General features: G+C 40.9%; 2 protein-coding genes and 1 long non-coding RNA gene across 5 annotated transcripts; 1 reads left to right on the top strand and 2 right to left on the bottom strand.

Annotated features, from left to right (window-relative positions):
• Nucleotides 1–572: 572 nt before the first annotated feature.
• LOC144068898 (uncharacterized) lies at nt 573–3003 on the top strand. Of its 2 annotated transcripts, XR_013298332.1 has the most exons (7): nt 573–789; nt 971–1056; nt 2141–2257; nt 2322–2438; nt 2504–2620; nt 2686–2802; nt 2866–3003. XR_013298332.1 is itself a non-coding variant. In XM_077593818.1 (6 exons), exons 1-6 carry the CDS (start codon nt 2021–2023, stop codon nt 2904–2906), a joined length of 513 nt encoding a protein of 170 aa, XP_077449944.1. In that variant the 5' UTR covers nt 1961–2020; the 3' UTR covers nt 2907–3003. The 2 variants fall into 2 exon arrangements, 1 of the variants encoding a protein (XP_077449944.1); XM_077593818.1 differs by lacking the exons at nt 573–789; nt 971–1056 and adding an exon at nt 1961–2024.
• A 934-nt stretch (nt 3004–3937) lies between these two features.
• LOC144069278 (uncharacterized) lies at nt 3938–5692 on the bottom strand. Its single transcript, XR_013298435.1, has 3 exons — nt 5557–5692; nt 4116–4192; nt 3938–4032 (listed from the first exon to the last, which is right to left on the bottom strand). It is a non-coding gene; the product is annotated as an uncharacterized LOC144069278 (long non-coding RNA).
• Nucleotides 5693–6711: 1019 nt separating this feature from the next.
• kif7 (kinesin family member 7) lies at nt 6712–14517 on the bottom strand. Of its 2 annotated transcripts, none has more exons than XM_077594825.1 (20): nt 14348–14517; nt 13158–13548; nt 12426–12623; nt 11936–12335; nt 11496–11843; nt 11001–11193; nt 10713–10880; nt 10387–10539; nt 10161–10273; nt 9936–10051; nt 9684–9839; nt 9414–9619; nt 9139–9336; nt 8930–9055; nt 8684–8860; nt 8398–8613; nt 8123–8332; nt 7562–7760; nt 7335–7496; nt 6712–7260 (listed from the first exon to the last, which is right to left on the bottom strand). In XM_077594825.1, exons 2-20 carry the CDS (start codon nt 13486–13488, stop codon nt 6890–6892), a joined length of 4041 nt encoding a protein of 1346 aa, XP_077450951.1. In that variant the 5' UTR covers nt 13489–13548; nt 14348–14517; the 3' UTR covers nt 6712–6889. The 2 variants fall into 2 exon arrangements, with proteins under 2 accessions (XP_077450951.1, XP_077450952.1); XM_077594826.1 differs by having other exon boundaries at nt 8123–8329; nt 14348–14516.
• Nucleotides 14518–14560: the final 43 nt, after the last annotated feature.

Here is a 14560-nt window from a genome sequence, read left to right as displayed (position 1 = left end):
AATACTGGAGCTTTTCAGACATTACAACCGGGCCGGGGGGTGATTTTCCCGGGAAAAGACAGCAATGAACGTCAATGGCGTACGGGCAAACATTGCCCGAAAATGGGGTAAAATCCAGCCGAAAACAGCATTTATTGATTAAATACAAATACTGGAGCTTTTTAGACATTATAACTGGGCCCGGAGTATCATTTCCCCGGTAAAAAGACAGCGATGAACGTCGATACGTCCATATACGTCCATACGTGAAACGGCAAAAAAAAATGCACTGCCACTGTTTAAATGTCTAGAAGTAAAAAACAAACACTAAAGTGCATGTCATCACAATGTTCATAATGAGCAATACTGTATTTTAAAGGATTAAAGCCCAACCAAAAAATATTTACAGCTCCCCCCACTTACTAATGCACGTTATGATGAAAACAATGTGTTTTTTTAAGTATGAATGCCCAATCAACACGTATTTACAGCCCCGCCCCCGCCCCACCCACTGACTAATGCATGTTATTATGAAAACAATGTATTTTTTAAAAGTATTAAAGTCCAACCCAAAAGCATTTACCCCCCACACACACACTGACTAATGTACGTTATTATGAAAACAATTTATATTTTTTGTGTGTCTATTTTTAATAGGCGTGGCCGAGGTCAGAGTTTAAATAGCCGACGTCAAACCCCAAAATGGCTGATGAGCCAGGAGGCAACACGGGCGTATGCAGAGGAGCTCAAAAGTGACGCTTTGCCGAAGAAAGCCTGACAAACTTCTCACAGGACGATGCAGCACATTCGGTACGTTGTCATTTGGGGATTTCGAAGCCCCATTTCTCGTCTTAAGAGTGATAAGAGCATGATTCGTTGACGTGATGTAGCCCCATGTGTGTGCAGACAGCAAAATGTTTGCAAACAAATTGGCTACATTGCGTTACCGATCGCTCTTTGTTTAAAAAGAAATCATTCCATTGTGTTTCAGTCCCTCAACGAGCACAGACTGCTGGGAAACATCAAGAATGTGGCCAAAACGACCAGAAAGGGGCATCTTGTCGACGGCATAACAAAGTGAGTCATTTTTAAATAGTTCCGATTTTCTCTATCCGTGTAATATTTAAACGTCAGCGTTCAGTATTCAAGGCTTTGCGCAATTGGATCGTTTTTCATCATGATACATCCAACTTTTGAATGAAAACACTAACTAGCTTGGTGTTTTTTTTTAATAGCAAAAACCTGTGGATAGTCTCCCACACAAATGCCATTAGTGGACGTGTAAGGAATAAACAGTAATCCCTCGATTATCGCGGTTAATGTAGACAAGACATGGCTGCGATAAATAAACTGTAAAGTAGGGTCATCCCTATTGATTTTTTTTTTAAATACTATAGTGGCAAGTGTAGGAGTAGCTTCCGCTTGTGAGTTTCACATCTTTCTGAACTTACAAATAATAATTGACCATAGGCTTTGTCATTATCATTGACTCGACAAAAGCCTAATTGTCATCATACCCAGATAACTGCGTATGACAATTGGTAATTGGTACAAAAAATTCAGCCATGTAGTGGAACTGTGCACTCGACTAGATTATATACTTTTACCCCGTTAACTTTCTTAAAGACCTCAGGACCATTTCATTTTTAGTTTTAAATGTGGTTTTGACAAAACATAAGTGAGACATTTATTCAACAATAATGCAGGTGTCATTTTTGACTCATTTCAAAAACATTCCTCGGCATAAGAAGAGAAAAATGGAAGGCTTTTGGATATTTATTTTTTAAAGAATGAATTGATTTGAAATAATTGACTGAAAACCTCAAGGCAGAAATAGGATTTATTTTATTAATTATTTTCATGTAATTTGTACCTTGTGGGCCCCTGTCCAGTGTGTTTTCTATATTTCCCACCACATCAAGATCCTGATTATTTGTTTGTGGACAAAAACATGAAAAATAGACTGGATAGGGGCCTTTAAAGACAAAAAGAAAACCAGACCATCAGGAGTATGTCTATTGCCTTTTGCAGTGTCTGAATAATGGGTACCCTTTTGATGTTTTAGAGTTTTTTAGTTAAATTTGACTTAATTAGGCCCGAGTCTGTATTTCTTTTTTATGTAACGTAATCTAATGTGCCTTGACCCCTTTTTGTTTTCCAGAATTCCACAAGGGGGACAAGGTTTCCTGCCTATGTACAGATAGGCTGACGCACCCCCTCATTTTTCGGTGCAGGGGGTTACGTGAGAACCTATCTCCAAACTTTTTCAAAATAAAAGGTAAGACCTTGCGAATGGTTTTTTACTTAACTTTGTGTATTGACCCCTTTTTTTTGTTTTCCAGAATTCCACAAGGGGGACAAGGTTTCCTGCCTATGTACAGATAGGCTGACGCACCCCCCCATTTTTCGGTGCTGGGGGTTACGCGAGAACCTATCTCCAAACTTTTTCAAAATAAAAGGTAAGACCTTGCGAATGGTTTTTTACTTAACTTTGTGTATTGACCCCTTTTTTTTTGTTTTCCAGAATTCCACAAGGGGGACAAGGTTTCCTGCCTATGTACAGATAGGCTGACGCACCCCCCCATTTTTCGGTGCTGGGGGTTACGCGAGAACCTATCTCCAAACTTTTTCAAAATAAAAGGTAAGACCTTGCGAATGGTTTTTTACTTAACTTTGTGTATTGACCCCTTTTTTTTTGTTTTCCAGAATTCCACAAGGGGGACAAGGTTTCCTGCCTATGTGCAGATAGGCTGACGCACCCCCCCATTTTTCGGTGCTGGGGGTTACGCGAGAACCTATCTCCAAACTTTTTCAAAATAAAAGGTAAGACCTTGTGAATGGTTTTTTACTTAACTTTGTGTATTGACCCCTTTTTTTTCCTTCCAGAATTCAACCTGGTGCCAAGGGGAGTGTCTTTGTCCATTTGAAAATGGATGAAGGCAAAACTGAATTTTTCAAAATGCTGGAGGGCCTGGGCGAACCAATCTATGGATTTTTTCAAAATAAAAGATATTGCAAAGTATATGGGTGTTTTGCCAGAATTTATCTCCAAACTTTCAAAATAAAAGTTTTTAAATGTATGCATGTGTTTGTCTTTATCTAACAAAATGCAAGTAACAATACAAGTTCAAAAATTTATTTACAGAAACATTTCAACTTTAACATACAAGTGTTGATTGGTGTAGCCAGTTTTTTCTCTTTTTTTCCACCTGTAAACATAAGACAAGACATTTTAGTTAAAAGTTCACAAAACAATTTTACACTTACAATTGATTTTTGTAAAATACACTTAAACAAAATAAAATACACTTAAAAGGAAAAATGGGGGGAATAAACACTTAGAAAATAAAATTAGAAAAAAATGGTGGGAATAAACACTTAGGGGAAAAAAGTGGGGGGGAAAATACCTGGAAAATAAAATTTGAAAACAAAACTGGGGGTATATACACTTAGGAAAAAAAATAAAAATGGGGGCATAAACACTTAGAAAATAAAATTAGATAAAAATGGGGCATAAACACTTAGAAAATAAAATTAGATAAAAATGGGGCATAAACACTTAGAAAATAAAATTAGATAAAAATGGGGCATAAACACTTAGAAAATAAAATTAGATAAAAATGGGGCATAAACACTTAGAAAATAAAATTTGAAAAAAAAAGTGGAGGTACATACACTCGGAAAATAAAATTTGAAAAAAAAATGGGGGTATATACACTTAGAAAATAAAATTAGGGAGAAAAACTGGGGGTTTATACACTTAGAAAATAAAATTTGAAAATAAAATTAGAAAAAAAGCTGGGGGAATAAACATTTGCAAAATAAAATTAAGGAATAAACACGCAAAATAAAATGGGAATAAATACTTAGAATTCCTGCTCTAACATTAACTGAGATCCTTCTTACCTTAAAGATTTAGTCAAAGAGCTGTGGAAATGAATGGCCAGTGAAACATCACCATGATGATTTAGGCTTTTATTTAATTTGGATTTTCAGAAGTACAAAGACACCATATGATTCAAGTGGGCAACTTGTGAGGAAGATCTCTCAGGCCTGTTGCATGCAAAAAAAATAGCAAAAGTTATAATATATAGAATGGAGATTCAACTTTTGTTCTGGGGGGGGGGTAGTTTTACCTTGATCTGCTGGCCCAGTCTCCTCTTCTATAACCTCAATAGTGCTCTAGGCATGCTAGAAGAGCTGCATCTTGGTGCTAAACAGGGAACATTTGCACAAAAAAAAGCATAAGTTAGCATATATAGAGCCTGGAGATTCAACAGATAGGCTTAGTTGTTTTTTGGGGGAAGTAGTTTTATCTTGATGCTAAACAGGGAAAACTTGATTCAACCAAGGTATTTGGGGGTCGCCAAACAATTACGGGATAGAGAAATCTTACAAGAAATTTAATAAACGATCAAGATAAAAAATGAAAATTAGTTAGCGAGTGCCAAGTGCTATTTTTCCTTTTCCAGACAAGGCGATTAAATATACAGACTGACGTTAATAGCTAGGACAAGGGTGTCAAACTCGGGTTGGTTCGCGGGTCGCAATAACGTCAACTCGATTTCACGTGGGCCGGACCATTTTTGAAATAATATTTTGATATTTTTTTCTATTTAAATTGGATTCAAAATAACTATCAAACGCCCAAAATATTCAGTTTTTAAAGGTCTAAAAAATGTTTGTTTGAGCTTTTTTTTTTCCTTCATGAGGGAAAATATCTTATAATAATTTGTTTTTGATTTCAAAAGGAAACAAAATATTTTTGGGAATATGTTCAATATTAGAGTGGAAAACAGAATTTTTATAAATATATTTATTTTTAGATTTTACTAAATGCTTTTTGAACTAAAAACACAAAAAGGAAAATGGATTAAAAAAACTACAATTATTGATTTAAAAAGGGGAAAATGAGGAAATATATACATGAATAGTCTTCATTTGAATTTGATCCTAACAGAAAGTCAGCACTCATGATTTACTTTCTTGGGCCGCACAAAATGACACGGCGGGCCAGATTAGGCCCCCGGGCCGCCACTTTGACACCAGTGAGCTAGGAGAAAGTTGGCTTAATAGTTTTGTATACGGCGATTAAATATACAGACTAACGTTAACAGCTAGGAGAAAGTTGGCTTAACAGTTTTGTATAAGTGATTTTTTTTGTAAAAACAGAACAATTACAAATCGGCAACGGGTGTTTAACACTCGCAATGAAAACTATCATTACATCCAACAAACACACCAGGAACTAAGAAGTGCCTTTGGATGTCATTCTAGAGTGAGCATTTACCCAGCAAACTGTCGGTTGATGTCTCGGCGTTGTTTGATTAAATTTAAAGTCTTGCTACACGACTCAATAATGGAGAAAACGGATAACATAGTTTTTAAGTCAAATCGTGATGCTAATGCTAACTAGTAACATACGGCACAAAGCCCAAACTTAAATGGTCGACGATGTGTTAAACCTGGCATTAAACTAAGAGATTTGTTGGCATTTTGGGCTCAATTGATTGCTGAAAAGTCTCCCGATAGCGTGATAAAAACGCATTTAGGCCAGTGAATTGCTCTAAACCTTACCTCGTTGGCGTGCTGGTTAGCATAGGAAGGATTTCCAAAAGGAAAGGTTACTGCACATGCGCTTAAATCAACTCAGCTGCTTCGACAATAGGCGTAACCACGCCCATATTGTCCCCCCACATTGAAAGCGGAAAAGATGATGGCTTGATTACCGCACTCCAAGGTGGTTTGTCCTCTATGTTTTGAAGATGACGTAGATTAGTCGTGAGTTTTGTGGCCTTGATGCTATAAAACAGTACGTAATAGCACTGGCCATTTTCACTTCAATTAGGCGCTTTTGGTAGCCATCCACAAGCTTCTGGTTGAATCTTTGACCACTCCTCTTGACAGAATTGGTGCAGTTCAGTTAAATTTGATGGCTTTCTGACATGGACTTGTTTCTTCAGCATTTTCCACAAGTTCTCAATGGGGTTTAAGTCAGGACTTTGGGAAGGCCATTGGAAAACCTTAATTCTAGCCTGATTTAGCCATTCCATTACCACTTTTGATGTGTGTTTGGGGTCATTGTCCTGTTGGAACACCCTACTGCGCCCAAGACCCAATCTTCGGGCTGGTGACTTTAGGTTATATTGAAGAATTTGAAGGTAATCCTCCTTCTTCATTATCCCATTTACTCTCTGTAAAGCACCGGTTCCATTGGGTAGCAAAACAGCCCCACAGCATAATACTACTACCTCCACCGTTCTTGACGGTAGGCATGGCGTACTTGGGTTAAAGGCCTCACCTTTTCTCCTTTTCTCCCTAACTGGAAACTAAAGAGAGCCATGACATTATGTTCTTCACAAGTGTATGTAAACTTTTGACCACAACTGTATGTCATTTTTTTTTAAATAGAAAAAAAACGACTCTTTTTTAAAAAAATAAAAAACGACATAGGTACCTAAGTCGTTTTTTTTTTCTATTAAAATAAACGACTTCGGTACCTATGTCGTTTTCTATTTAAAAAAAGACATATTCCTGTCTTTTTTAAAAGAAAACGACATAGGTACCTATGTCGTTTTTTCTAACAAAAAAAAGACTTCCTGTTCCTGTCTTTTTTTTTCCAAAAAAACCAACATAGACACATTCTAGCTTCACAAAACTGTTTTCTGTACCTATGTTGCTAGTTTTGCCACCACTGCTGTCAACCTTTAAACCAAATGATAAATAAGCTCATTTTGTATCAACTAACTTTTATAAGGCATTTTATGAGACGCAGAAACTAGCATAGTCAAAGTGCTTTGTATAAAAATCAGTCCATTACAAAATTAAATACAAATATATAAAAATACCGAGAAAAATATCAAAGCTATAATAATTACTAAAACAAACACTTGTTTCTGTTTTTTTTTCCTCAGGCAAGATTTTTCCTCAAGTCTATCAAAGTATTGTTCGAATTGATCGGTCCGACGTTGAGGCTGCTGCGGCGGGACTCCCTCCGAGACCGCATGGCCGGCAGTGACGTCGGAAGGCTGGACGTGCTCGGTCCGCTCTGGACCACTCGGTTGACGGGACCGTCGGAGCCCGTCCGAAGCCACAGCTCCTCCATGACGGCCGGCTCCTCGGTGGGGAGAGAAGAGCGCCTCCAAATGGACGGCAGAGGGGCGTTGACCAGCTCTCGCATTTCCTCTCTGGATTTGGGAGATTTTTCACTTACTGGCGTCCCCCTACCCCCGTGACTGTCCATGGTGGCGACACCTAGTGCTTTGCCATTACAAGGCAGGGCTAAACACAACAAGAGAACGGTTTGAACAAAACTTTCCCGTTGTTTAAGGACGAAGCTCACGGGTGACACGTACCTTTGACCTGCTCTTTTGGTTGGCTGACCGAGCCACAGAGCTCCCTTAGTTTGTTGCTCAGTTCCAGATTTGCCGCCTTATAGTGGTTGAGCTCCTTACTGAGGCCGTGGATCCACGCCTCAAACTGCCGCTGCCTCCCTGCCAGGCCCTCGTCCATTTGCTCTGCACAGAAAACAGGTTTGCGAAGCTAGAATGTGTCTTCATTTCCACATCAGACGGACGCACACCTCGACACTGCTTCAGCAAGAGCTGGACACTCCTCTCGTGCTCCTTCTGCTGTTGCGTGAGCCTCCGGTCCGTGTCGAGCTGCGCGCGGTCAAGCGCATTCTCCAGCCACTGAACAAGCCGCTGCTGCTCGTCCAGTTGCATTTCCAGCTCGGCCAGCGCCAGTTGCAGCTTCCGCTCTTCCTCGCGCAGAGACACCACCTGCAGGAATAGTGCATCAGAAAAGGGTAATAGTTGGAGTGCGGTGCGAAATCAAAAGTTTAAAATTAATTCCTCTTCCGTACCGCTTATCCTCCCTCACAAGGATGCAGCCCCCCATAACCCCTTGTGTAGTTCATAAGATACTGCTTACTTCTAAAACTACAACACTAAGACTGCTATTTGTTATGGGATAGCTATGGGCATCCTTCTCCTGGAGTGTGTTCTTAACCTGCTCCATACAAGAAGGGATACTTGATAGCACATTCTTTTCCGAAAAAATAAATCAGGCTCTTGCATTCAAAAACTCTCCCAGTGAGAATGTTCCAACCACGCGTAGGCAAATTTGGCCCCAACAAACAAACCTTGTCAAAATACTTGCACAGCAGAGCTCTTGTTTCAGAGGCCGACAAGTAGCTGAGTTTGGCCATGAGATTCATCTCCCATTGGGACAACATGCTAGCAGACGCCCTGAGCTGTCTCTGTCGCTGGGTGATTGCTTCATTCTTGTACTCGATGGCTGCATCCAGAGCTTCAATGGCCTCATCCAGCTGAAAGAGGGTTCGCTCCTCCTGCTTTCAAACACGAAGAAAAGCTTGAGATTTAATCCTCGTGCAAAACGTCGGTTCTGCAGTCTGACCTCTGGCGAGAGCAGGTTTCCCTGGCGCAGTTTGTCGTCCAGCTCCTCTCTCTGTTTAAGCAAGGAATCTTTCTCTTGACGTAGGTTAGAGATCTCTTGTCGGATTTGTTGGGAGTCCTGAGCGCTGCCGCTGCGCAGGAGGCCATTCCTTTCGCTCAGTTCCTGCTCCAGTGTCTCGATGCGCCCCGTGAGAGTCACCAGATCTTTGCTCAGTGCCTGGGGAGTTAAACAAACCCTGTCAAAAAGTCAGAGTTTTTCCATATCAACTCACAGGCTACAGAAATACCTGACTGGACCGGAGCCTCTTGGTTTCAAGGCCACTGCGCTCTTGTAACAGGGCTTCTTTCTTGGCCAGGATTTCCTCTCGTTTAGTGAGTTCGCCTTCCAGATCCTCCAGCCCTCGTCTTTGGTCCAGCACACGCTCCATTTCCTCATCCAGCCAGCGCTTCTGCTCCTCTATCTTCTGCTCAAACAAGATTGACGTCATGAGCCAGTGTGGATTTGAAACCACAAGATGGCCAGTCCGCAATACCTGTTGCTCCTCAAGCGAGATGACAGAGCCGTTGCTGCCACTACGTCTCTGCCTCTGGAAGGCGGCTATCTCCTCAGTCTTGATCTTTAGAATTTTTTGCTGTTGCTCATTTTTTATCTCAAGTTCCTAATAAAATAAAAACGTGGTCTGAATACCTCATTTCTGTAATAATCAACAACAACAACAACAAAAAAGGCACAAACAATGACCTTGACTCTGTGAGTTCTGCGTTGCATCTCCGTCTCTAGACGACGTTTCTGCTGACTTTCCTCCCGTAGTCGCTTCTGCAGAAGTTCCTGCTGTTGCCTCATCGACTGAACACTGCGTTCCAGCTCGAGCACCCGACGCTCACTTTGCGCGGGCAAATTAGCGAGATGGGCCGTATCCCTCTGGCGTTGACTAAGCACCTTGAAGTTCAAAGACATATGTTCAAATGCTAGTAAAATATTAAAACGACAACGACACATCGTCTCTTTGGACAAACCTGAACTTTGCTCTGAGCGGCCGCAATCTTTCGTCGACATTCCTGTGCTCTAGTCTTGTCTGAAGCGCTAATGCCTCTCTCCTGTCTCTCCAGCTCCTGAAGTTGCCTTTGAGCTTCGTGCAGCTCCTGCCGCGCCTGCGCCGCCTCACTTTCCAGAGCTGTGATCTTGTGACTGTACTGCTTGTTTAGGGACTGAGCATCCTTGCCTGGAAAAGGCAGCCGCGTAAAGCACACTTCAAATCTGTAGAGACCATTCTGTTAAATGCAAACCTGTTTTGACTAGCTCCTTGATGAGTTCTTCTTTCATGCGGATAGTTACTGACAACTCTCTTATCTTCTGCTGGGCCTGAAGAAGATCCGCCTCTGAAACTCCTTCGAAGCCTCTTAGAGCATCGCGTAGAGATGCCTCACCCATACTGGAGTTGGCTGAAAATCGTACCAGGGATGAATTTGAACTTCTATAAAGCAATCTGCTTGGTGTTGATGTGACCTGCCTTACACTAGATTATTTATTACACTTACATGCTTTTCTGCTTAAAAGTGGATGTTGCTCAGGATCAACTGGATGAGACCCTCTTCCACCCATTGTTCGTCCACCTAAGACCATGTCTTTCTTGGAACAGGTTTGGTTCACCAGCCTGTCATTAAATATGTTTTATATGAGAAAAATAAATCATGCAAATATGGCAACACAGTTAGGTCATGAATGGTATGAGCTTCCTGCAATGTTGTAAACTCTTTACAAACCTTTGTGTCACTCTGTAATGGTTATACTGAGCGCCCTCGTCTTTGATCCCCAAAATTTCTGCTCCACCTGAGGTCAACCGGTCTTCACAGAGAGAGAAATCTTGATCATCACCCTGTCGCGACAAAGACACTATTTAAATTACCTTTGTAAAAGACCTCTTGTTAGTTACACCTCCAATCTTTAACAGGGGTCTCAAACTCTCAGCCCAGGACAATGGTTCGTTACCTGCGAACTTCCATTTTGGTTGAGTTGCATAGAGCTAATGGGGGCGGTGTGCGGCCGTGAGTACAAATTAAGCCCCAAGCTACGCACATTTGGACCGGCTAGCAGACACTGCAAATCTGCAATTAGATCCTGTTGCTCCTGCAGCTTATCACTCTGAAAGAGACAACAAACTAAGTTGTCATACAAGTCACAAGAAAAACAAAAACTGAAAAAACTCTGCATTTAAGAAAATTCTTTTTAATCAAATCACTGTACATCTGTCTTGACAATGTTAATCTAAACCACAACTACACACCACCATGCTCATGAAAGGGGAAAATTGAGACCTGCAACTTGTATTGCTCCATGGCGTCTTCCAGAGCTGCCAGAAAGTCTGTATTCTCCCTCTCCAGACGCTGGACTTGCGATTGAAGCTTTGCTACCGTCTCATTCTTCTCGCCATCTTTCACACTGTCATGCTCATAGCCCCATCTTTCCTCTGAAGAATCTGAATCCTGCATTCACATAACATGAACAGAGAATAAAAAAAAAGGAACTAGCCCCACTCACCGCTAATGATGGGGCTGGTTGAAAACATCAATGGTTGTCCAAAAAAATCAGTCCAAGAGACCCACCTGGTTATTAACAGAAGGCCTCTCCCTCCGTAAAGCGACACTTTCCTCTGTAGAACCGTTGTCAATACCGCTGTCTGGTCCAGATGCGGTTGTCAGTCGACTCCGTTCCTCCTCCACAGAGCAGAGCCACTCCTTTACTCTCAGACTCTGTTCTGATGTCAAAACTCCTTCATTCTGGAGCTCACGTAGCAATCTAATCAAGTGTTAAAAAGGGAATTCTAGTATTGGGGGTCATTTGAAGTCCAGGCCTTCAAATTCTAAATAATTCCCATGCAAAACACTAAAATATGCAGTTCAGATTCAATTTACTTCTTCAGAGTTCAACTCTTAAAAAATAAAAATATTGAAAAAAAAAAAAAAAACCTATGAAAAGATTCTTTGAATGACAGTAAAAAGTGAAGGTTAATTTTTAAAGAATTTTGAGGTCCAATTCTGGAATTGCCCATCATAACCAAGAAAAGTGAAAAAGCAATGTAACAGGAAAGTAATAATAACCTGTAAGCGGTGTCGGTGCAGGTTCGGTAGTGGGCCCCCTGAACTTGGAGCCTGCTAATCTCTCCTTCGCCAAGTCGCGGCCTCCTGTTGGGATCGGCGTGAGAAATGATGCGGGTCTCGGAACGATGGCGGTTTTCCAGGGCTCTTCGGAGGGCCTTGATTTGTTGTTCCAGTCCCTCTATCCTGTCCGGTTCCCGCTTGCAGTTGACTGTGGCCCGATTCTGAATATTGCGGGCCCTTGTGGCGTAGTTCAGTGTATTCAGGCTTTCGTCAAAGTCTGACGAAGATGGGCTGATGCAGGCGATCATCAGGGTTTTTGAATTTCCTCCCAAAGAGTCTTTTAGGATCCTGTGTGAAAACAGTGATGAAAAAAAGAAATGAAACCAAATTGTAGATGTCATATTGATAGACCATAAAGATAACAATAATATAACAATCACCTTGTAATCTTTGAATCTCTGTATGGTATGTGAGAGCCTTTCCTTTTGGGGTCCCCGAGGGCTCCGATAACGTTTCCAAGGGCAAGTAGACCACTGTTAATCTGTATGCTCTCCTTAAGTCGTTCGCCAGTGTTGCCCGTTTTCAATATGCGCTCTGAGCCGGCCAAGTCCACAAAATGGAACTTGGAAGACAACATTTGGGGACCGCCACCTGAGCCGCTCCCGTAGAGACGCAAACTCCCCCGTCGTTGATCCATGTATAAGGTGAAAATGGTGTGGGAACGGCTGGAGTTTGGATTCATTTGGGTTGCACCGGTGTGTCTGGCTGTGTTTCCTGATTCCAGTAAACTCAAAACCTCATCAAGACCTTCTACTACACATTCTTTTACACCGCACAGGACTACAAAAAAAACATGACAACAAATACAGGAGTCATACACGAGAAATTCACAATGTATAAACAAGCCGCAAAAGACAGAAAATGCCATACCAATGGTTCCCTTATCCTCCCGAATGTGAATGTCCTTGCTTGCAGTTTCCACCTCCAACAAGTCCTTGAATTCCTCTTTGTAAACTTCCAAATAGGAAACTCGGACCGAGAAATCTGAGAGGTCGTTTTCATCCAGAAGCTTGAAGACATCCGCGACAGCCCTTGGAATGATGCCTTGCTCTTCATCACGAAATGACGCTAAACAAAAAATCAGGCCAAGAGAGAGTAGAAGTTCAGAGCTAAACAAACTGTTAAATTCATTTTGTGATGCCATGTATTAATAGTTTTACCTGCATGCAGAAAAAGGGACATACTACTTGTCATCGGTATGTTGGTATATTGTGATATGAAGTTATGTAATACTCATTGCAACAAGAAGTTAAGTTTTCAATACCTTGTGCAATTACCATTTTGAAAGAATGTTTTAGAAATATCAATATATTCGCTTGGTCAAATTTTCGCCTTAACCGTAGACAATGGATTCTCATTTAATAGGACACGTTAGATGCAACTAAAGTCATCACAATATCACAATTAATAAAAAAACAAAAAACTTTTAATATAGTTGTTGTGAATCTCAAATATGTAGCCAAATGCATATTATTAAATCCAACAAGCTATAATTACTGAAAATGATTTGCATGTTATAAATCAAATTAGTTACACAATGTTATCTGTTTTTTCTTTCCTTTGTATAAATAAAACATGCACGCATCAACATGTACAACTTACATATATTAGCTTCTCCAATGGTATACGTCTTGCCTGAACCTGTCTGTCCATAAGCAAAGACCGTTGCATTGAAACCTTGAAAGAAGGCATCAATAAGAGACTGGACTGATGCAGAATAAACCTCCTCTTGGCAGCAGGTTTCTTCGAAAAGGAAGTCGCATAGGAAATGCCTGTCGTGTCCAAGGGTAACCCGCTGGAGTTCTGGGTCTACCGTGATGCAGCTCTCGTGACAGTGGAGAAGTTCTTTAGGAAGCAACGGGCGCACTCGCACCGCAACCTGGACTGATGAATATTCCCCTTTGCCTTGGCCACCTGGAACTTTGGGAGACATTTTTGCTACAATGTCACAACTATGACTGGATCATCTTGGAGGCCATCACGGAGCATCCGGCTGTAAGAACACAAAGTTAAAACCATAATAAAAAAAGGAAATAAAGAGGTTATCAGATTCATATTAAAGTCAAACTGTTATAAATGGCTTCTAATAGCCAACGTGTATAAAAATGTGATAATGCAAAATTTCCGTAACCAATTTCAAGGAATCAAATCATGATGGAAGCAGTTGCAGTTAAAAAAAATGCAGTACTGAATCCGATTTTTTAACATATCAAGATTTAGGTGGCCTATTTCCATCATAAAGAGTTTATTTTGCATGTAATGATAGTACTTTGGAAAAAAATAGCTACTAACCTACTTAGTGACATGTGGTCATGGGCTGACAATGACGGCCATAGACGTCAAATTTACAGGAACTGGGAAGGCTAGCTATGAATGATCATGTGTCATTGCAATTGACGGCGATAGATGTCCAACCTATTTGAACCGGGGATAGGTTGGCAGCGAAAATGTCTACAATGCCGATATTTCAAAGCCTACGGCATTATCCATAGAATTCCACGAGTAGCTAACTTCACCAGTCGACTCAACTAGTGGAAATGAGTTACATAAAGTCGACATTTTCCCCTCTTTTGTCGCCATTCGAGATCTTGTAGTTCACGCGCTCGTCGTGTTTATTAAAAAGCTAAGCTAACATTCACGGCTACTTTGCAGCAATCGGAACAAAAACAAGAGAAACCTGAGAGTTTCCGAGAAGTTTGACAAAATGTTCTAATGGATGTCGTACAACGTGCAGTGTTGATAATCACGCGATCATTTCGTTTAGTTAAGATGATCCTTTAAAGGTTACTTACTTGGATGTTGCTCAAGATAATAACGGTAAAAAAAGGATACTATAAGCCTTTTCCTTGGGAAAATGGAAGTGTGGGGGAAGTCATTGGGAGGAGCCAGGAAAGTTGGCTATTGTCTTTTATTTCATTTTCATTTTTTAATAGCTTCATAATTGAGTCGGTGGTGAGCAGCCTGCACATTACGCACTTTTAAAAACAAAAACATACAGATTAAGC

This window comes from Stigmatopora argus, chromosome 2 (assembly GCF_051989625.1).
Source record: "Stigmatopora argus isolate UIUO_Sarg chromosome 2, RoL_Sarg_1.0, whole genome shotgun sequence".
NCBI lineage: Eukaryota > Metazoa > Chordata > Actinopteri > Syngnathiformes > Syngnathidae > Stigmatopora > Stigmatopora argus.
This window is presented reverse-complemented; position numbering and strand designations above follow the sequence as displayed.